This window comes from Pleurodeles waltl, chromosome 6 (assembly GCF_031143425.1).
Source record: "Pleurodeles waltl isolate 20211129_DDA chromosome 6, aPleWal1.hap1.20221129, whole genome shotgun sequence".
Lineage (NCBI taxonomy): Eukaryota > Metazoa > Chordata > Amphibia > Caudata > Salamandridae > Pleurodeles > Pleurodeles waltl.
The window spans coordinates 39,877,142-39,900,266 of NC_090445.1; the positions used below are offsets into that span (position 1 = coordinate 39,877,142).

At 46.5% G+C, this 23,125-nt stretch overlaps 1 protein-coding gene across 1 annotated transcript; it reads right to left on the bottom strand.

The window, feature by feature from the left end:
* Nucleotides 1-889: 889 nt before the first annotated feature.
* LOC138299131 (TNF receptor-associated factor 2-like) lies at nucleotides 890-15,931 on the bottom strand. Its single transcript, XM_069237177.1, has 7 exons — nucleotides 15,495-15,931; nucleotides 14,158-14,212; nucleotides 8,425-8,523; nucleotides 7,510-7,683; nucleotides 5,889-5,960; nucleotides 4,690-4,776; nucleotides 890-2,694 (listed from the first exon to the last, which is right to left on the bottom strand). The coding sequence occupies exons 1-7, from the start codon at nucleotides 15,641-15,643 to the stop codon at nucleotides 1,831-1,833; spliced, it is 1,500 nt and encodes a 499-aa protein (XP_069093278.1). The 5' UTR covers nucleotides 15,644-15,931; the 3' UTR covers nucleotides 890-1,830.
* Between the last annotated feature and the right edge of the window lie 7,194 nt (nucleotides 15,932-23,125).

Sequence of the window (23,125 nt, forward strand, 5' to 3'; positions counted from 1 at the left end):
GCGGTATCATTGTTATGATGTGTAATATGGTAAATCATTATGGACTAGGATTTTCCTAAGAATTTAGAAGCATATTTACAAGCCCCTTGTGCTGCCTTAATGTCTTTTTTTTGTTTTGTTAAACATGAAGATGGCTTTCATCCAGCGCCATATTTATAAAGTGGCACAATGTTTTGTAACCCCTTGCTCCACATTATGCCTGCACCAGGAATAATATATGCAAGGGGACCTGCCCCCGTTAGGAGCCCCGAAAATATGGCACAGTGAAATTCACAGCATTTCCCTGAGCTATTTTTTCCATCATTTATCACGCCTGCTCAGAGCAGGCGTTACGATGACGAGCAGGCGTTATGATGACGTAAACATTGAAATCAACGGGCCTTCCTGTGCATTGCTGCACTAGCGTCAAAACTTTTGACGCTACTGCAAAAAAAGCGTCATATTAGCGGCAAACATTTTGCCGCTACTGGCCTAACGACCACCAACCACGGTGTCGTTGGGAGGGCCGGGGGAGACGCAAGAAAAGTGGCGCCTCGGGACTGATGCGCCACTTTCTTGTAAATATCCCCCCTAGATTGTTGACTCTAACAAAATAGTACGTACGGCCGTAGCTTTTTTAAATTGCATATGGTGTTTATGTATAACCAGTCAAGCGAAATCGAAATTGCTATTTAAAGAAGTAACGGACTGTTGTCCTGGCTGTACACCTTAGACCACTCACTGATTTGCTTCTTTTACAGGCTTATAAAGAGCCCTTGTGACTGTTGGGATCAACCCATGGGTCTCCCACTGCAGATCCCCACCGAGGAATTAGGAAACCACTCAGCCTCCTTCCAACATGAACCCATAATAACAATGATATATGAAAGAATGAAAAAAATGCAACAGGTGCCAAAATAAATATTATTTTTAATAAATATGTCACATTAATAAATAAATATAAAATACAATTAAAGATTCTTCTAGAATCGACTTGTGCAAGCTGAAGTTGAGTGGTCCATCATATGAACGTGCAATAAGGGATTTTGTTGCAAGGCTTAGGGTTTGTGCTATCCAATACTACACATCCTCAAGTGCTGAAATGTTTTTGGCTGGGGAAGTTTAGATTTTCTATTTCTCTTTGCAAATTGTTTCTACTTTGAAGAATGCTCTAACACTTTAAGGATTTTAATATGAAATGCCCCTTTTCACATATTCAGGGTTTCCGCTTATAATCACCACTCATCCCAAAAACACCTTTCCGGATGAAAAAAGATCAGTCCCTGTTTACTCTTAGCGAATGAACCCAAAGGAGGTCATTCAAATTCTGACTGTAATAGCTAAGACTACAGCTAAGGCAGGAACAGCTAAGTTGGAATCCCAGCAGAATTTTCCCCGACATTCTACTAAAGACTTGACTTAGAAAAATGTTTATATAAGATATAAAAGTCCAGGGAAGTGAGATACAGTGTCAGTGCAATAATAACATTATTTTCAAAACGATTGTAAACATTTATAACACATTGTCCTGAGGTATGTTTTAGCTCCTGCGTTCTTGAAAGAGGCCCAGGCGCCTGCCACGTACTCTCGACCCTTCCTGTAGGCATGGCGGTGAACCAGTCGTCTACACCAGCGGTTGGAGATTCATTCATGTCCCTTTCAGTTCTTGTGTCCCTAACTGTCCACACACCACCAACAAACTAGCTGAGGAGACTGCCTGAACGAATGCCAGAGGGCATGGGCCTTCTCAGGGCTACTGATGAAGAGGCTGAGGCTTCTGCATCACTGAAGATTTCATAAGACCCAATCAGAAGAAGGCCTTCATCCCTCGCGAGCCTGAGGTTCTGCGGGTCAGACGTCGAGCCCTGATGGGTCAATGATTACCTTGATGTAGAATGTGTCATTTTTGAGGTAGGGGCTGGACGAGGCCAGCAGCTGGTTGTGTTTCAAGAACTGGGGGCTTCCACTGGCCACGTTCATGTGACTCTTCGGCTTGTGGAAGGAGGCGCTTGAGGTGTCGGGCACAAAGGACTCACGGATCGGCTTCTGATGCGGGGTCTGGTCAAGCATCAGGAAGGTGACTTTTTGCTGGAAGGGCCATCGTAGTACGTCATCATAGTCGCCTCGCATTACCACCAGAAAGAGGGAGACATGCGTCCCCTTGCCACTGCCGTCACCGTTCGGGTAGAGGCGGCAACAGAGCCGGTAACCGAAGGGATGTGTGCAGAACGAGGGCGAGTAATATGAGGTCCGTTGTTCAGCTCGGGCAGCCCTTAGAAGGGATGACACGTTCTCAATCTTCCAAACCAGGATCCCATCAGTGCTGACGGGCTCCTGAGGCCTCTGCGATTGTCCGCTTCGGCTCTGGAGGACCTGGATGACTTTCTCATACTCCAGGCATCGGTGCTGCAGTGCTTCCATAGTGACAGTCTGCCTCTGCAGGTCCTGCCGCAGGGCGGACACCATCGTCTCCAAGCTCTCCACCTTCCGCTCACTCTGCTGCCGACTGGAGGCATCAGGGGTGTCACCGCTGCTGATCCTGCTGACTGAGCCCGTCAGGGAGACCAGCTTCTCCATGACCAACTGCTTGAAGGTGGTGTTGACAGTTTCTTGCTTGTCCAGCCGTGTGTTTAGATGGTAGACCTCAGAGAGCAGCGTGGCCAGGTGTGGCTCGCTGCTGTTCCTTGGGTAGCTCTTCAGACCTTCGCTGTGTGCCTGCAGGAGAAGGGAAGGACACACCACCTCAGTATCAGCTGTGCAAACAGAAGTGGACACAGCTAGCCTGTGCTTCTGGCCTGTTGCAAGAAAACATTTTTTTCCTGACCAATAAACACTCATTTTGACGAAGATTTCTGATGACTGTTTTGCAGATTTTTTTTCTTCAATGGCAGACATGTAATGCTGGTTTTATTTGTTTGACATGGTAACATCTGTGTTTCACTTATTTGTTGCTATGCACGTGGTGTATGTTATTTTTAGGTCGAGCGTGCAAGCACTCTGGCCTGTTGTAATCTATCTGAGAGCTTTTAACCACGCCCACCACTTTCACTCGTCCATGGGCTTGCCTTTCAAAAATCCCGTTATCATTGGTAAATGCTTTACGTTTGTCCCTCCTTGGTGCAGTTTTGTGCAGTTTTGTTACCGCCTTGACCATTGACCCTGTTACATGGATAATTGCATGTTTGCCGATATGTTTGACTGCGAGCAAATATCTTAGCTGATTCATAGCTCCATGCCACCATGAGCATAAGCAAGGAAAAAGAAGTTTGCTCGCAGTCAAATGTATCGGCAAATGTGCAATTAACTATGTAACAGGGTCGATGTCCAAAACCGTGACAAACCAATCAAGGGGGGGGCCAATGTAAAGCATTTACCAATGATAACAAAGGATTTTTGAAAGGCAAGCCCACGAACGAGTGAAAGTGATAGGCGTGTGGTGGGCGTGGTTAGAAGCCCACAGATAAATTACAACACGTCAGAGCGATTTCACGCGCGACCTAAAATGTGGCCCACATTTGTAAATTGAGTAATTGAACTTTCTAAGATCTGTTGTCTAGGTGGTCACTGATGGGTGAAAACCCACAGGAACATGTGCTTGCTGCAGGCACTCAGGCATGACCGCACTGCGGTCAAAAGACCGCAGCGGTCATTCCAACTTTCCCTCTGGGCCGGCGGGCGACTGCCAAAAGGCCACCCGCCGGCCCAGCGGGAAAGCCCCTGCAATGAGGAAGCCGGCTCCGAATGGAGCCGGCGGAGTTGCAGGGGTGCGACAGGTGCAGTGGCACCCGTCGCGATTTTCACTGTCTGCAAAGCAGACAGTGAAAATCTTTGTGGGGCCGTGTTAGGGGGCCCCTGCACTGCCCATGCCAGTGCCATGGGCAGTGCAGGGGCCCCCAGGGGCCCCACGGCACCCGTTCCCGCCATCCTGGTTCTGGCGGTGGACACCGCCAGAAACAGGCTGGCGGGAAGGGGGTCGGAATCCCCATGGCGTGCTGCAAGCAGCGCCGCCATGGCGGATTCCCTGGGCCAAGGGAAAACCGGCGGGAAACCGCCGGTTCCCCTTTTCTGACCGCGGCTTTACCGCCGCGGTCAGAATAGCCCAGGAAGCACCGCCAGCCTGTTGGCGGTGCTTCCGCCGCCCTCCGCCATGGCGGTCATGGACCGCCAGGGTCAGAATCACCCCCTCAGTGTGGTAATGTTAGGGAAATGCAGCAATGAAATTCACTATGTCCCTTCCCCATCAAAAAGATAAACACAATGACGCATCCTTGCTCTTCTACCCACAGAGTTCTATTTGATCCAGTGATGCTACCTCGGATGAGATTATACCTCCTCAGTGCGCCACCTTCATCCCCTCAGTCCTGTCTCGCTCTTTTCCTCTCCCATCTTTTCACCGCTTCTCTCCCCCTGAACACTTTGGGTGAATGTGTCATCTTATTTTTGGAGTTTAAAAAAATGTGACCGAGAGGTTACACACTGTTTTGCAGCAGGCAGACTACCACTCCTATATGTTTTAAGATTACTCAAACTTTGTGCAGAACGTATTGATCCACATATAGGCACAAAACCAGCACACCACCCCACCCCACCCACATCCACAAAACTGGCCCACACATTGACCTGTCAGACTGGCCCATCTGGTATTGCCAGAATGCCCTATAGGCCAGTCTAACCCTTCTCCCTATATTTTTATAGGCGTATAATACGCACCTTTCCATTAATCGCCACCGATTCCAGCAGGCTCTGGATAGAAAGTCTCGACTGTTCGTCCATCTTGGAAGAGGACTCTGCCGATACCTGCAAAGAAAATGCTTGAGTGTCAGTTTCTTCTGTTTTTACCACACTTGGCATGTCTGCCTGTCTATCCTTATGCTTAGGTACCAGACATTCGCAGTGGTGAGTGTTAACGGATGCAATTGGCACTTAGGGACTTATTTGGAATTCGGCCGAAGGGGTATTCTGTCAATAGCTTGGTGGATGTTGAGTGTGCCGTGCTACAAGTGCAGTATAGTCTACGGCCCTTGTAATATGGTGTATGGGATATCCGTCATGTTTTGTTACAGTATCCCATCTGCTTAACTCCAAATAAGGATCTTACTGCCTGAAATTTTAATTACGCTTGAGTAACTAGGCAGTACTCTTTTGATGCGAAATTACCGAAATAATTTAGTTACACCATCTAGCTTAATTAGGAGGAATTTGGGACAAAAATCCTACAGAAGGAACGCAGGAACAATGAACTAAGAGACAGCGAGCGGATGCTGGCTATTACTGTCCGTGTCCTGTAGCATTTAATGCAATTTTCGTAGCACAAAACGCATCCTCTGGCCCACTTTTGACGTGAGGATGCATTTTGTGCTTAGAAAATATCATTAAAGCCGGATTATGTCTCTCGCACAATTATGCGTAATTATAAGTAATTTTGCTGTAATTATGAGTATTTACGCTTGAGGCAATTACACCAGTTATGTCTTCCCTACTTTAAAGCTGTGTTGACACTTTGAATAGATACTTTTTAAATATATATTTTGCAAGGCTGTATCAATGTTAACTGTTTCCTTAACATTAGGGCAGGAAGAGCTTTCAAGACCTTCAGACTCTGGTTTCTGTTCAACAGGCTGCTCTGGTGCACGAATATTCTGAGACACAAACCAAAAAAACATCTCGTTGTTCATGTGTATCTTTTCCCTAGCAACCAGGCTTGTTTTATGCCATCTGTGGCCACTTGTGACCATCTATGGTGGCACTGTAAGGCAGCTAGCTGCAGTGGACTTATTTTAGTATCAGCAATGTGAAGCGCGATTATAAGCCAGGAGAGGTGTAGCTATTTGGATATTAGTGGAAAGCCAGTCCTCAGCTTTTCATCACTGGAGTAAGACAATGTTTTGGGTGTTGTAACTTGTCCTTACCTCAGATTTTCTTGGCTTCAAAGGGTCATGTAATGAGATGCCATTCTTATCGATGGGGCTGCATATGTGATCCTATGGGAAACAAAATGACATAATTATAACAAAAACCTCTATTGATAGAGTATTAGTCAGGAACTATCAGAGAAGACATGAGAGCACCATAGGGTATTCTCTGTACACTGCCACGGGAGATGTGGGGGTGCTATGGAAAGAGCATTAGCCATGCACTGCCACAGAAGATGTGAGGGTGTCATAGGAAAATGGAGTATTAGCTATTCACTGCCACCGAAGATGTGAGGGTGTCATAGGGAGATGGAGTATTAGCCATTAGCTGCCACAGAAGATGTGAGGGTGTCATAGGGAGATGGAGTATTAGCCATGCACTGCCACAGAAGATGTGAGGGTGTCATAGGAAGATGGAGTATTAGCTATTCACTGCCACCGAAGATGTGAGGGTGTCATAGGGAGATGGAGTATTAGCCACGCACTGCCACAGAAGATGTGAGGGTGTCATAGGGAGATGGAGTATTAGCCACGCACTGCCACAGAAGATGTGGGGGTGTCACAGGGAGATGGAGTATTAGCCATGCACTGCCACAGAAGTGGTGAGGGTGCAGCTAGGCACTGCCACAGAAGATATGTGGGTGTCTTAGGAAGATGGAGTATTAGCCATGCACTGCCACAGAAGATGTGAGGGTGTCATAGGGAGATCGAGTATTAGCTATTCACTGCCAAGAAGATGTGGGGGTGTCACAGGGAGATGGAGTATTAGCCATGCACTGCCACAGAAGTGGTGAGGGTGCAGGTAGGCACTGCCACAGAAGATATGGGGTGTCTTAGGAAGATGGAGTATTAGCCACGCACTGCCACAGAAGATGTGAAGGTGTGATAGGGAGATCGACTGTTAGCTATTCACTGCCACAGAAGATGCAAGGGTGTCATAGGAAGATGGAGCATTAGCCAGGCACTGCCACAGAAGTGGTGAGGGTGCAGCTATGCACTGCCACAGAAGATGCGAGGATTTCATAGGGAGATGGAGCATTAGCCATGAGCTGCCACAGAAGTGGTGAGGGTGCAGCTATGCACTGCCACAGATGATGTGAGGGTGTCATAGGGAGATGGAGCATTAGCCAGGCACTGCCACAGAAGTGGTGAGGGTGCAGCTATGCACTGCCAAAGATGATGTGAGGGTGTCATAGGGAGATGGAGCATTAGCCAGCAGCTGCCACAGAAGATGTGACGGTGCTATAGGAAGAAAGAGTATTAGCCATGCACTGCCACAGAAGACGGGAGGCAGCCGTGGGGAGATAGAGTATTAGTAGTGCACTGCCACAGAAGGTGTGAGAGTGTCATAGGGTGAGAGTATTAGAATTAGGCACACACTGCCACAGAGAAAGTGAGGGTGCCATGACGGACAGGGTATTAGCCGTAAACTGCCACAGAAGGTGTGAGGGTGCCATAGGGGGAGAGTATTAGTATTAGGCACACACTGCTACAAAAGATGTGAGGGTACCATGGGGGAAAGAGCATTAGCTATGCACAGATGATGAGATGGGTTGGCTTGTTTCAGATAGGACAGATATTCTCCAGGTTACCGCCCTTGACCAGTATTGATACGTACCTTTAAGAGACTGAAAGAGACAGGGGTTGCACAGTACTGACATGGTACCATCCTCCACAGGCACTCTTCGCTCAGGTGCATCTTCATGCCCTTCTGCGCACTCACGAATCCACACCCAAAGTTGGCGTTGGGGCATGGCTCTGGCACAAAGCTGCATTCTTGTTGATGGGAACTCTAAAGTCACAGAGAGAAAAAAAAAGACAAGTCAGTCTGGTGTGGGTGAGCTCCCTCTCACATTCTTTATATAGATGAACTGGAGTGGGTGAGTTCCCTCATGTACCTGTACCTAGGTGACCTGGAGTGGGTGAGTTCCTGCTCACACCTGTACCTAGGTGACCTGGAATGGGTGAGCTCCCTCTCACACCTGTACGTAGGTGGCCTGGTGTGGGTGAGCTCCTGCTCACACCTGCACCTAGGGGACCTGGAATGGGTGAGCTCCTGCTCACACCTGTACCTAGGTGGCCTTGTGTGGGTGAGCTCCTGCTCACACCTGTACCTAGGTGGCCTTGTGTGGGTGAGCTCCCGTTCACACCTGTACCTAGGTGACCTGGAGTGGGTGAGTTCCTGCTCACACCTGTACCTAGGTGACCTGAAATGGGTGAGCTCCCGCTCACACCTGTACCTAGGTGACCTAGAATGGGTGAGCTCCCGCTCACACCTGTACCTAGGTGGCCTGGAGTGGGTGAGCTCCTGCTCACACCTGTGCTTAGGTGATCTGGAATGGGTGAGCTCCTGCTCACACCTGTACCTAGGTGGCCTGGTGTGGGTGAGTCCCTTTCACGTCATGTATGTGGCTGGCTTGCCTTGTTGTATCTGTAGGGGCTGAACTTCTACTCTCTCTCCACCTACAGCACATGCATTAATGTAACCTAGAGAGGTCAAGTTCGGAACAATGGCATACAAACATTCACTTACCAAGTAAGTTTTGAGGAGCCCTTGCCAACTGCAGCCAACGTGTGGGCATTTCACCTCAGTGATAAGTGTGTCGTTCTCTGCAGCTCTGTCGTTGTGGAACTGGAAAAAGAAAGAAAGAGTGCAGTGTTAAAAGAAACAGAAACCCTAGAACAGTGTTAGAACTTGAATACTGGGCAGGATTACAAATATTTCTCCACTCCCACCCCCACTAACTATAGGCCAGGCCATTCCTTTTTAAACACATACAATTGTAATGCCCTGGTGCAGGTCCAAGAGAGCTCTACAATATTGGGCCGAAATGTTTGAACGAAACACTCATTCATTAGTCTCCAGAGCCTTGCGATCCGATGGTGGCTACTGTTTTAAAACTCCTAGGATAGCAGTTCCCAAACTTTCCACTGTGGCACCCTGGTGCTCCATCAAACTCAACCAGGGGCGCAGCCATCACTACAAAACTATTAATGCTGCACATATTATTCAGCAATGAAGCTTGGCAGATCGTTTCAAGGAACTGCAGTTCCTACAAAAGCCACTAGATGCCAGTATGAGCACACACATTCAGTCTTGGGACCAGCTGCTCTAGTTGCATCATTATGATTACTGAAGGACAGCTCTAGTTCTACTTATTCATGTTTCCCCATTTGTAAGCCACCTAATCCATACAAAAAAATGCAGTTTTTCAGAAGAATGCCAACCCTGCCCTACACACTCAATGTGACTCAGTTTTGTTTTCACTTTTGCACACTCTCAGCTTTGCTGGAATACTGCTGATATTTTAAATCAGGATTCTCATTTGTAGTGAAACATGCTGGTGTTAATACGTTTTTCTACATCCAGTCCTGTGTGCGTAATAATCAGTCTGGCCTTTAAATTACCATTGTTTCTAGGGCTTACCCCTGTAACAAATCGTGCAATATAATTTTGATTCCAGAATGTATGCAGTAGGGGTTTAATATGTATCCGTGGTGTACAGAAACAACAAACTGCCCTGGTTGCATTTGGCATTTTAATGTACTCTCTTTCCCGTCGCTGTGAACTGATGCTGCATTAGCCTTTGCTATATTCAGTCTCTGCTACAAGGCTGATGCATGAGCATCACAGCGCACACTGTGCAAGAGTAAAGTGCCATTACTGACGGTCAGGTAAGTCAGTGGTTGAAGTGGGCCTACATTGTGCCCCATTCCATATCTTTTGGAGGTCAGAAGCAAAATGTGAATGAAACTGCAATAGACTAATAATGGATCAACAGGGCTGACAGAAAGCCCCTCAAAGTATGAATATTACATATTGCTTGGTTTATTACAAATAAAGGTTTGTGGGTAACGCCCAACCTAAAACGTTCCAGATAGTGACAAATTAAACAATGCAGTTTCTCCTTATCCAGGAGTGGTGTACAGTGCACTGTCATATCCAGATTTAAAGACACCTCCTGGTCGAGAATATGCTCTCAAAAGCAGAGACCCATCTAGCCATATAATAGCTATTTTCTGCATTTTTATATGGTGCAAATTCAACCCCCTCATCCCATCTGCCAAAAAAAAGTAACGTAAACGGGAGCCGCAGCCAATGGCATTGGTCAAAGGAGCCGCGGGTCGAAAAAGTTTGGGAACCACTGTCCTAGGATCAGAGTAGCAGGGAGGGGTGGATGTTCCTTCTCCTTCTTGGCTTCCAAGGAGTGGAATAATATTTCTTCAGCCTTACGGCTTTTGGAGAATGAAAACTTGTTCAGGATGCCGAAAACCTGGCTTTTCAATGTAAATTATTTGGAGTATAATCTCTGTGCTAGGGCACCTCTGGGCAGCTGTGTGAGTTTTACAAATCAGTATAATTATTCATAATAATAATTAATTCATCCCGGTTGGCACAACAGGGCAGCCTTTGGTGCCTTCTACCAGGGTAAGGCCTGCCTTGGCAGAAGGAAAGTTGGATAATATATCCCAGAATGCACTAGGACAGAAGATTTTTAAAAAGTTAGGAAAGATTTGACTCTGTTCAGACTAACCTTGTGTGATGACACACAAAAGTTGGGCCTGGCCCTCCATAAACAAAATGAGCGTTTTATCGCCGTTCTGATAGGGGGGCAACCACTGTATGAAAAGGGTGAGTCCTGCTCAATAACTGCAAGTAAACAACCCCCCAGTGAACGGAAATAAGGCGGTGAGATTTATGTGTGGGGGGGAATATATTCTGAAGAAAGGAAGTTATATACATGTAGGGTTATTAGTAAAAAAAAAAAAAAAACGTGCCGCCACAGCGTTTTCAACATGAGCATGGATTTACCATGCTTACCACTCATTCCACCCTCTGCCGCATAATTTACAGGCTTAAATAAAACAAATTTGGCACAACACTGAATCAACAAGCCACATGTAGAGTGCAATGGCAGACACTTTGGAAAGATCAGCTGGCCGCTGCATTCCGGTATTAATCTGGTATTAACGAAGTAAAAGCTTTACCCAGGCTGCATGAATGCCCCTAACCGATGGAGGTCCCTAAAAGATGCTGGATGGGAAAAACATCCTAACTCTTAAACAGGATGGAAATAAGGACTTCTTCAATGTCACGAGAATGTCATGTTTCATTATTTGTGGAAATTCATGACACCCAGGATGCTACTCTAACAACAGCAGAGTGCAGAAAAATCCTAACATTTTACGTCTCATTTTAAGGTAGCGATAAAATGCTGTATCTGTGCTACCATACAAAATAAAATCATTATGTGTCGGAGAAAACAATTTTTAATACGTTTGTGCAGAATGTGCATAATTGTAAGGAACCTTTGTATTTGTTAATACATTTGGAGCAAAGTGAGATCATTCATTGGGCTAGCCATGTGACAGGCCTAACAACTGCAGGCCCCCGCTCAGCCTTTCATCCGAGATTGATAAATACACGTGCCATTGACGTTTACTAAGAACCACGCATGTTATAGTGCTTTGAAGAAGTATGTGGCTGTGAGAGCTATAGAAATATTCCATGTTTGTGTTAATGTTGGTGTTATCATTAACCGTGGCATTTTGGGTGATATTTATGATGTCACTGGTGATGTAATATCTGGTGATATTGGCCAGACACTATATGCAGACAGACAAAGCAAGAGAAGCAGGCAACTGGAAAGTGAAAGGGGGAGACAGAGAGAGGGAGTACAGAGGCCTACAGAAATGGAGAGGAATGCAAAAAGGGAAGAATACAGAGAGAAGCAGGCAGAGAGAGAGAGCGCGAGAGAAGCAGAGAGAGCGCGAGGCAGAGAAACGGGGGGGGGGGCTCAAAAGAGAAATGGAAATAGAGGCAGAGAAGCAGAGATAGGAGGAGGGAAGAGAGACAGAAATAGAGGGAGAGAGAGGGGGAGAGGGAGAGATTGGAGGAGAGGGAAGAGTGACTGAAATAGAGGGAGAGATTGGAGGAGAGGGAAGAGTGACAGAAATAGAGGCCGAGAGAGGGAGAGGCTGTGGGGGGGGGGGGGCATAGGCAGAAAAGAAAGGGGGCACAGAAGAGAGACAGAAATAGAGGCAGAGAGGGGGATACAGGAGACAGACAGAAAGACATCCGGACTTGGGGTTTTCCCCAGCACGTGTTGCCCAGTCACAGAACCCACCGGTTGGCGGAAACTCCGGCCTGTAGCTCTGTCTGTGGCGGGACAAACCCCGGGACCACTTCTCGGCAGAGCCCCTGGCTGTGACCTAGTGGGAACTCCTAAGATTCACTTCCCGAGGGCACTGCGGGGTCAGGGAGTCTGATACCAAGGAGGCCGGAAGTGCGGCCTTGGACATCTGGCTGGGATTGGGGATGAAGAAACCTCAAACCTATTCTCAAAGAAGCGACAGGAGAAGATGGGGAGGACTGAGATAAGACTACATGGGAAGAAAAGGAAGAAAATCCGTGAGTGGAAGAAAAGAAGGGAGCAAACTGGTAAGAGTGGAGGAAGGAAAACCAAGGGTGGAAGAAAGAGGGACAAGGCCACAGCAGAGGAAGACATTAGAAAAGTGGAGTAGAAAATAGCAGGAATGCCAGCAGGGATTCAACGCTTCATGAAGGAGAACCAGAAAATTTAAAAAACTATGCGGGAGAACACAGTACCAAACCTGATAAGGACATAGACGGGGAGAGAGGGCACCGAGAGACAGAAAAAGACAGAGAGTGTTTGTGATAAGAGAGACGGTGGTGATAAAAGGAGAAAGATAAAAGGGAGAGGGGATGCGTGTGTAGTGACAGAGGCGTTGGTGAATTCTCACACATACCTTCGGCCTCTTTTTTAAAAAAATTTTTTAGGTAGAGCATGCAATCGCTGTGACCTGTTGTAAGTACTGCGGGCTTTTAACCGGGCGCATTGCACGCACATCACTTTCACTCGTTCATGGGTTTGCCCTTCAAACATCCTTTGTTATCATTGGTAAATGCTTTACATTTGTCCCTCCTTGGGGCAGTTTTGTTACCACCTAGCAGACTACGCCTGTTACATGGATAATAGCACGTTTGCTGATACGTTTGACTGCGAGCGAACTTCTTTTTCTTTTTGTGGCTGGCTCTCCTTCACGCTCATGCTCATGGCGGCCGTGGTGCTTTGAATCGGCTCGCTTATGTCAACTGTTTTACTTTTCAATTTAAGTGGCAAGAAAACTCCAGTTAGGAATTTGCAACACTAATAGCTCTAACTCAAGCAAATGTGCGACCTATGGCACTGCAAAAGCTTGTCTTTACACTTTTACATATCTTCCTCCTTGTCTCGCTCAGGCTTGGGGTTGGAGGGTGAAGTGGCGATGGAAAGAGACTCTCAACCTCCTGTTCCCATTTTTGTTTTGTTTCTTGGAATGGGAGGTTGAGAGTAATGTCATGCGGGTTCAAGGTGCAATTTAAAACTATGATATAGGTTGAAGTGCCACAGTATGACGTGGAGCTGATATAATTAAATGGAACTGGCAGTTATTTTGCACTGAAAGATCATCTTAGTGCGGAACTACTACGAGTTCAATTCATCGAGGATAAAAGACACATCAACACAATCCTTCATGCTTTGATTATGAGACCTACTTGGAAGCGTCTTATTTCTTGAACCTGCTAATTTCTTTTCCCTTTATTTTCCTCACACAGGCCTGAAGAAGCCCTGAGCCGCGAAACGTGTTGGCAGTGACTGTATCAGACTATTAAGAACTATTCATGGGACTTGTACTTTGTTTTAAAATGTGATTAAGGTTATCACCGTAAAGAAATATTGGATGAAATGTGCTAGTATTACAACCAAGAAGGTTTTTTTGAAAGAGGATTTTAAAAGATTATTATTTTTCAATAAAATAAAAGAGTGAAGATGTATGGGTTAATAAAAAAAAAAAGCTAGTTGATGACATATATACACATCACTGGGGAGCTGTTACCTTGTAACATATCTGTTTATTGGGTTACTAATATAGTGAGTAGTAGCCTAGCACAGGGCTGTTCACATCTGTGACTCATAATATGATCAAACAGAACATACCTAATTTACATAGGGTCGGAATATGTGACCAGTAGGCTCTAAGGTGATCGTCGCAGCATGCACATTTACCCTCTGAGCTGGCTTTCGGGGAGTGATGACACATCTGCCCTGTCGTGTTGCACAGGGAGCTGTGCCGCAGGTGTTCCACCCACTGAGATATCTGTAACTATGACATCCTTGTCTGCATCCCTGGAACTCCCAGGGAGGTGGGGGGGACGAGGGGGGGCAGATAAATCGACGCTCGTGGGGGGTCTTAATCTTACCTTATTCAGGCTCAGCTTCTCCTGGCACACCAAGCAGTTCACCTCCTCTTCTTTCCTGCATGGGGGTGAGGGGGGGACAGAGGAAAGCTGGATTAGATCGGAGGTCATTTTGAGCTAATATTTGGAACCTGTACACTCCCCAAAAAAATCTTAATAAGGTGTTTACGGCTTACAAATACCATATGTGATGGGGCCTTCACCCAGGAAGCTTTAGGGCCCCAGAATACCCCCTCCCCAACTTCTCTGCTCTGTTCCTCAACTACAACTCCTCAACTAACAGTTTCAACAAAAGGACGCCCCATAAACAACGTCCTCCTTTTTGAAGGTTTTGCGGATGACGTCATGCACGCCCCAGCTATGGCATCAGAAGTGTCTATCCTGACGTCACAGAGGACTTCCCATTACACTACTAATGGCGCCCCTGCATAGCACCCTGAGTGACGCCACTGAACACAGTGAGCGATGACCCAACCAATGAAGCGCATGGGATCTGGCGCCTGAAGAGGGCGCTATGCGCAGGTAAGTTTGTCACGATGGAGACACTTCATGGGTATCTTTGAGGTCACAGCGTTGGTAACTCTTACAGCGGCTCACGCCCCGTGTCCTCTTTCGTGATGTTCTTTGCTTAATATAGTGGGCAAGTGATGCAAATGAACGTCATCAAGGAGTAAGGAGTGCATACCTGCCACTAGCTCCGCCCCCGATCATTACGACACTGAGCCTTGGAGCGCGGATTAGTCACTGCCAAAGACGTGAAATGGAATGACTCAGCATTTCAGACCTACATTATTAGTCAGCACTAGCCACATGGGAACAGCGAGGCACAGATCAGTTTCTCCTTTACCAAGACTGCAATTACCAGAATGCACTGGAGTTGCCAGTCTCGCAGATGGTACGAGAGAGCAATGGGTGAGATAAACGGACGTAGCAGGCCTTCACACATGCTAACAGCCTACAATGTCTTTGCTGACGTCATATGATGTAATTAGTGATGAGGTTGATTGTGTGAAGTCTTTACTGATTCAACTAACGAGTTAATGTGTGCAGAAAGTGGTGGTGAAATACACAGGGAGGGAGGTTAGTATCAATCGTTACAAAGGAACTGACACAATTGACGGTAAATATACATAGTATTGGGGGGCTGAAGCAAGGTAAGGTCGAGGGGGACAGGGGTTGTGCTGTAGATCTCCGTCAAATATATCTGGCCAAATTAGGAAACACCGATTGCAATGCGTGGCCTTGGTGTTTTCTGCATTCACATACAGTGCCTCGACGCCTCGTCAGGGGCGCTAAGCGCTATAGCACAACAAACGACCCGGCAAGACTCCCACGCTCACCTGAAGAGCCCCTGCACGCAGGAGGCGCAGTAGCGATGCCCACACTCGGTCTGCTTGGGTCGGATGAGCAGAAACCCACAGGCCGAGCACAGGAGCCCAGAGCCGGGGGCTGAATCCAGGGGTCGCAGCGGGGACACTAGTGCGACCATCCCAGGCCGTGATGGCACACCTGCTGCCTCGATCCTTCCAACCACTGAGGACGACCACACCGAGGGCCACAAACGGGGCAGCTCAAGGTCGAGGATGTTCTTGTTCAGTGTAAACGCGTCAATAGATGTACTCGGTGACAATCCCAAATGTACTCACAAGTTTGTTTCCAAAATAAGCAGCAATTAAAAAATAATAATAATCCGCGAGGAAACTGGCAGGCGAAAAGAACAAACCAAATAACGCGCCTGCTCCTGTAGAGTGTGAGGATGCCAGTGCCTGGCTGTAGTGAAGTGGTGGAGCCCCGGCATGCATTATAAGGCTCGATGCATGTCGCAACCAGGGGAAGTTCAGCCACGTCACCGCGCCGCGTGCGCACATGCAAAGTATTGTTTACAGAGCAGCGGAAGTGCCCGGGACACGCTGTGCCACGGCCACCGCTGCTGGTGTTCCCCAACCGGTCACCAGACTTCAGCCGAACCCCGCGGCCCCCATCTAACTTCTTGGAAGGAAATTACTTTTTTTTTTCTCTTTTTTCGCACGTGCAGCCTCGGCCCGGTACACGTTCGGGCAAGTACGGGCAGGGAATGAGGAAGACTTTCTTGGCCCGGAATCTCCTCGTCAGGTGTCAGCGTGCAAGGCCCCCCCCAGCCACAAGGAAGAGTCGAGGACTCTGTCCCACGAGCTTGCTCGGAAGATGCTGCAGTTCATGTGTTCGGTCTCTAGCCAGGAAACCCTCTCGTGTGTGCGCCTCAGATGTGCACTTTATTCGTTCATTCGCGTCGCAGTGCTTGAAATGGAAAAATAGCAGTGCAGGTACCCTGTAGCCAGAGCACCTGCTTGTTTCCGAGAAGTGTCAATTAAAATCTCCAATTAAAAGTATTGCGTTTTCCTTGAGAAGTGCAGGTACTCTCCTTCTCAAAATAAAAAAAGTGCATGTAGTCAGTAATGGACCGGACCAGCCCATTTTAAGCACTTGCTACAGGGCAATCCATTGACTTGAACCACAATGGCTGAGGAAAACACCTTGCCCAATATACTTCATTGGTGACCCACGTACTTACTGTGCAGAGCAGTGTTAATACTACTCACTATAGAAACCACTGCACCAGAGGCCTCGCATTTGACCTATATGTGCCAATAGCAGTGCTTAATTTGTGCTTGTACTTATTTTTGAGGGCCGGCACTTATTTTTCTGCCTCAAGCATTTGAGCATTTGAGCTTGGAAAAGATGGAGGAAAAGAAAAACGAAAAAGCTTCACAAAGGGAGAAAGCAAAAAGCTGCAAAAGTGAGCTGAAGGGGCAGGGAGTGGCTGTAAATGGATTGAAGAGGCCCGAGATGGCTTCAGGATTACGCTGCCTTGGTATTCCGTGATCGCACATTTAAATGCAGCAGCTGTGTGTTTAAGAGGAGATCTCTGGGCACCTGCACATTTTTATTTACAAATTAAGCACTGGCCAATAGCTTTGTTTGCGATTGAAGGTCAACTTTTGCAATTCTGAAAAACTGGTTGCACTCGTAAATTAATTTATTCACACAGACGTATTCTTACTTTGGGTGGGTAGTGGTTGTTCCATAGTGCAAATGTTATGGAAATTTGTACCCATCTCTAATCAAACCTCTTCCCGCCCTTGAAAGTATCATAGGCAGTAAACAATATGGAATAGCACTGATATGAAATTGAACACCACCATTAAACGCGGTGAGTAGGGGAAGAGGTTTCTCCATGGGGAAAATAATTAAACTGTGAGGGGAGAAAAAAGTTATAGTGCTCTTGAACTTGCCTTTTCCCTTTCTCATACAAAATATCAGCGGCAGCCGCTGCATAACTGGAGAGGAGGGGTGGGGGGATGGGATAGAGACGGTGTAAAAATAAAAAATATTAAAAAGGCACTTACCTTGCCTCCCTCCCTGCCGCCTCACGCTCCTCTTCTTCTGGTGTCCCAGCATTCACTGCTAGGACACCAGCACAGGCTCCCCAGCAATCCTGGCGGTGCTTTCATACAAAACCTTGCATGAAAGCAGCCCCAGGATTGGTCTGAGTGGCAGTGACTGCTGCTTAGATACAGCCCTGGTGTCTCTGCAGTTTCTCCATCCCGGCTGATTAACACAGCCGGGCTGGAGAAACCTAAGTGTGCATGTGTGTTTGGCAGGCCTCAGACGGCTGTCAAAACACACATGCGCACTTAGGTGCACCCTCCCCTTCTTCCCACTCCCATGGCCAGCCCAACCCCTGCCTGCACTGCTGGCTGTGCCAGAAGCAGAAAAATAAAAAAATAGTAAACTGTCGTTTTATCTTTCTGCTTCTGGCTCAGCCAGTGCAGGGATGCTCCTTCGCCATAGCGAAGGAGCTGCCCCTGTAAAATATGGTTGAGAACAAATAATTGACTACATCTTCAAAGGAGAGGGGCTGTAAACCCACAGAGTTTTACAAGTTCCCAAAAAGGGAGTGGGTGCCGATTTATGACTTTTTACAAGAATCTGACCCATTGTATGTTGTGTTTCGAAAAGTAATAAAAGACAATTCAAAGGGAGGAGTGCAGACAAAAAAGTTAGTAGCACACCCCTTATTCAAAAATTCAGTTGTGCATCTCTCTGGCAAATTCTTGGTGGAACACGAAAACTTCATATGGGGAGCTTTGCTGTGACCTTTCTGCAGAATTTCTTTAGCAGAATTTTCCACATGTTATATGAAAGGCACCGAGGAGAAACAAAAGATCATGGTTTCAAAGGTGGTGGCATAAGAAAATCCCTCAGTTTGTGGAGGAAGTGGTAAAGTCCTCAGTTTCATGAGTCTCCACCAATGCAGAATCTTCTGGCAAAAGTACACCTGCAACTATAATCCTTGTAGTGGAGGTAATTTGTTGCAAAACCTTTCACCAGCTCAAACAGGTGGACTGAGGGAACCAAACCACACGTATTTTGTGATGTGGCTGGCATTCAACATGTAGATTTATTTAACTTTTTCACAAGTTACGAAATTCTAGCCATACATGAAATCTTATCTATCAACAGCATGGGAAATCCCAGGTTACCTCAATCATGCCAAATGTGCTAAACAGCTGCCCTCTACAAGGAATAACAGGAACCTATGCATATCTTGCCAAACTGAACACTTGTCTAGATTCAAAGCATGGCAAAATGTTCATGAGACCTATCAGGTGTGTGGCATTACCAAACTAGACAACTCCATTTTGCGAATAATAAATGCCAACACATAGCAACAGGATAAATGTCAAGGCACAACAAAGGAAGTCTTCCTAAATTTCATCTCCTGCATCAGAGAAGCAATGTTTAAATCTGTCAAATTGAAACCTATTATTCTCATCTGTGGTGACTTTAAACACAGAACTGAGGAAGGGGAATCGAGCAGTGCTGAAGAAACTAAGGAGGTGAAATTGTCATTAGGTATTCCATCAGTACAACATCAATATCTACGAAAAGAAGCAAATGATTTCTAAAATTTTGTTCCAGCGAAACCCTGCTCTTAGTCCGTAACTCTTATGAAAATGAGGACACTCAGGCCCTTATTGAGAGTTTGGTGGGCTGCGGAGGCCGCCGGCCAAACTCTATGAGTCGGAAAGCTGCCACTCCGTTTTAACTTCCGCTAGCCCCATTATGAGTTTCCTGCTGGGCCAGCGGGAAACACACCACAACATTGACGCCGGCTTGTAATCGAGCCGGCGGCAATGTTAAGGTGCGTCGGGTGTGACAGCACCTGCCGCTCTTTTCACTGCCCATAATTGAGCTGTCCATGGGATCCCATGCCAAGTGCAAGGGCCCCCGTCGCCATCAGCCTTTGCATGGCGGTGGAACCATGGCTGCCCTGGCAGATTAAGACAGCCGGGACTGCCAGTCTGTCGACTGGCAGCAACCTGGCGGTGCCGGCGGTCGGACCGTGGCAGCTCCGCCAGGGTAATAATGTGGAGGCCGGACCGCTGCTTTGGCGGCGGTCCGACCTTCACCGCGGCCCTGGTGGTCTCATGACTGCCAGGGTCGTAATCACGACTTCAGATTCCAACATATAGGCCCTCATTATGGGGCTGGCGGTCATTAGACCGCCAGCCTCACCGTGGCGATCTTACCACTGCGGACCCGGCGGTAAAGACCACCACATCACAAGTTGTGGGGTTTGGCAAAAGCACTGGCTATCTGCTGGCTGCAGCGGCTTCAAAGACCGCCAAAGTCACAGTGAGGGCCATAGTGCCTGTGGCCCTCAGGTGGTCATTGACTACATCCTGCTTAGGTTCGAGGAGTGGTCCAGATTCCAAAATCCAAAGGTCTTATGGAAAGTTGATAGTGACCCAATGCCACTATCAAACATCAAAGGAAACATATCTCAAGAGCCCAAAGAAACCCAAGATCTGAGCAGTTGTTGGGATTTCGGGGGTCAAAAAAAAGTGAAATAGAATCAGAGCATGGAGCCCAAAATTAATCACTGGTTAAATGGATCCAACACTGAAGAACATATTTCCAATCTAAGGCACAAAATAGCCACTCAGAGAAACTGGGTGTCAGGATACCAGGAGCTTATAAACTTCCTAGTACAGCTAGTTTCCTAATGGTTCTTCAAAAACAGGAATGTCCAAAGAAAGACCACAAATCCAGGATGGTTCAATGAATAATGTGTTTTACTTTTTTGCAACAGATTCGGTGTCGCGATCAGGATTTTACTGCTACAGGTCCGACCATAATCGCCTAAGAACCTCAAATGATACTGACCTTTAGATGTATTTCCTGATGGTTCCTTACTCCTAGAGAAGTCTTTTTACAACTAACATTTTTAAGCACAAGGAAGATACTCATAATATAAATCATTTTTTGTGCCATAAAAGGCCCTGAGAATTTTTGCGTGAACTTAATTAAGCCTTTAAAAAGTCATCTTCAATTAAACATGTGTTGGCTGTGCCCATCTATTCATCAATTCAATCACGAGTTTCTGCCTGCTTTTTGTCTTAAACTAATATGTCTTACTGATCACAATGTGTTGAATTATCTTTCAATTTATTTTTGTGGAATACTCATTAAAATTGTTCTTTAGTTACATGCATATAATTCTGCTGAAAGAAAACATTCTTTTCTCAAGACTTCTTTGTGAAGGTGTTCATAATTTATTCAAGTGTGACTCTCTACATGCTGTGTTTGCACTTATTTGGTAGCAATAGTGCATTCTGTGCTGCACCTGTATTCTACACTAAACTATGTCATTGAGTTAACTTCATTCAGTTCATCACTACACTGAGCATATACTTTGGTGATGTGCGGTTAGCTGATCTACTGCTGCCGCATCTATAAAGTTGTAACATTGATCGAGTTGTTCAGACAAAGGCAGAAAGCCAAGTTTCCTACGGTACTGAACTCTAGTGACACAACAAAATGGCAACACAAATAAAGTCATGAAAGAAACTTTTGGAAGTTAATGCTGGTGCTACAAACATATTTTCCCACCATTGCTCTGGAATCAGACGTTATTCACTCGTCCATCCAGAGTAGCTGTCTAATCAGACCAAGAAAATATGGTATGAAAAGACTGAAAATATTAAAACCGGCAGAGAGCATTTCAACTTCAGCCAAGTGTAAAAATGTGTTGTCTGCTGGAAGAAAGAAGCTAAGAGGCTGGGACTAGTTCTAACTCCTCAAAATCATGCTAAAAGGGTAATGTAAAAAGCAAGCCAGAGGGACATGACCATCAGCAAAAAGTTCACCAAACTACAAATCGAAAAGATATTTAATGCCATTGAGATCTTTCGACCCATGGGCCAAGCTAGCCTCTTCAGACCTTCCCAGCTTGTCCAGTCTTACCAGGTAAAGCTAACCAACTACAGAGAAAGAAGACTATTTGTATTAGCAAGAACTGACATGCCACCACTGAAAGTGATTTTAAAGAAAAGAAAGCAAGTATCTTCTGATACTTGCCCTTGTGGAAGATTGAAGATATGACCAACTTTATCCTCACCTGTCCACTTTGCACTATGATCCAGGGCTGTACCTTTAAAGGAGTAGTCAATCATGAGGATCTGGATAATGCTGGAGAACCTGACCTTCTTCTGTTCAGAGATATCTCCTAGGAGAAAAAATGATCAAGGAGATTTCTTGTAAAATGCCTCTAGAACAACGTAGACATTGACCCTCATGTCATCAGCAAAGAAGATCAAGATATGCAACAGCGAAACCATCAGTGATATCCCCTAAGGCACTGAGGATGAACAGGTTCTACCAGGGACATCCATATCTGTCTCTTAGCACATGCGGATCAATACAGTTATTTTGGCTCACATCCTAAGGTCGGCATTAGGGATAAATTGACATTTCAGTGCTAAGTACCAGTAGCCACTAACACCCCATAACAGCACATCCAATAGATATGGATCTCATGCGCTTTCTGTTTACTAGCATGGTTAAATTGAATCAAAACTTGCCCCTTTTTCCAAGTAGATTTTGAGGGCACAAATGACTGGTTGCAGCAAGAAAAATGACTGGAGGAATCCTATATTATGCATGTTTACTTTCTTGTCTCTTCATTGACCTTTTTTCTTTTTATATGGATTCTTTATATGTCTTGTGACAAAAGTCAGTTTCTGATGCCAAAAGCACCTGACAAAAAATGTAAAATGTAATTCAAATACTTTACTGTCTCTTAATCCTCCAAGAGAGAGACACACTGCACTCCAGCTCTAGGGGCTTTCGTCCACTCACAGTTGTAGCCTCTTTTGAAACATGGCTGCCAATTGCATCTCCTCAATGGTATAAGTGCAGACTTCAGAAAAGTTCTGTGTAAAGTTCCAATTAATATTCCTGTCTGCTTTTCTCCACATTTCATCAATGCTGGGTCTTGCTTCTTCACGGTACCTCCAGTCATCCCCACATGGGAGCTGTTCCCTGTGGCATCTACCACCAACCTCCACAGTGTTTGCTTGCACCTGCACAGGGAGAGGTTGGTGCCAGCTGCTACCTGTGGAAGGGCTGTTCTCAAGAATATCATAATAATAACTAGGGCAATATTAACTTACCATAACATCTAGGTTAAAATAACCACTACCTAGATATAATGAACACTATGGGCTTTATCATGAGTTTGGTGGTCTTAAGAACGCCAAATTCGCGGTGGCGGTCGACCGCTGCACTCCTGGCGGTCTTACCGCCAGATTCCAACCCTGGCCATTGGACCGCCAGGGGACCGCTGCCACCGCCAGGATCACAGATCCCAACGGGGGGGTGGCGGTCGGAGTCGTGGTCAGCCACAGCAGTGCCTATGGCAGCACCGCCATGCAGATCACAAGTTCACTTTCCGCCAGCCTTTCAATGGTGGTTACACCGCCATGGAAAGGCTGGTGGAAAGCCAGTGCTGGAGACCACAGGGGGGCCCAGCACTGCCCATGCAGATGGCATGGGCAGTGCAGGGGCCCCACTGCCAGCACCCTCAGAATGCCCACTGTCAGCGGCGCGGACAGTGAGCTTGCTGAGGGTGCTGTTGTGCGACGTC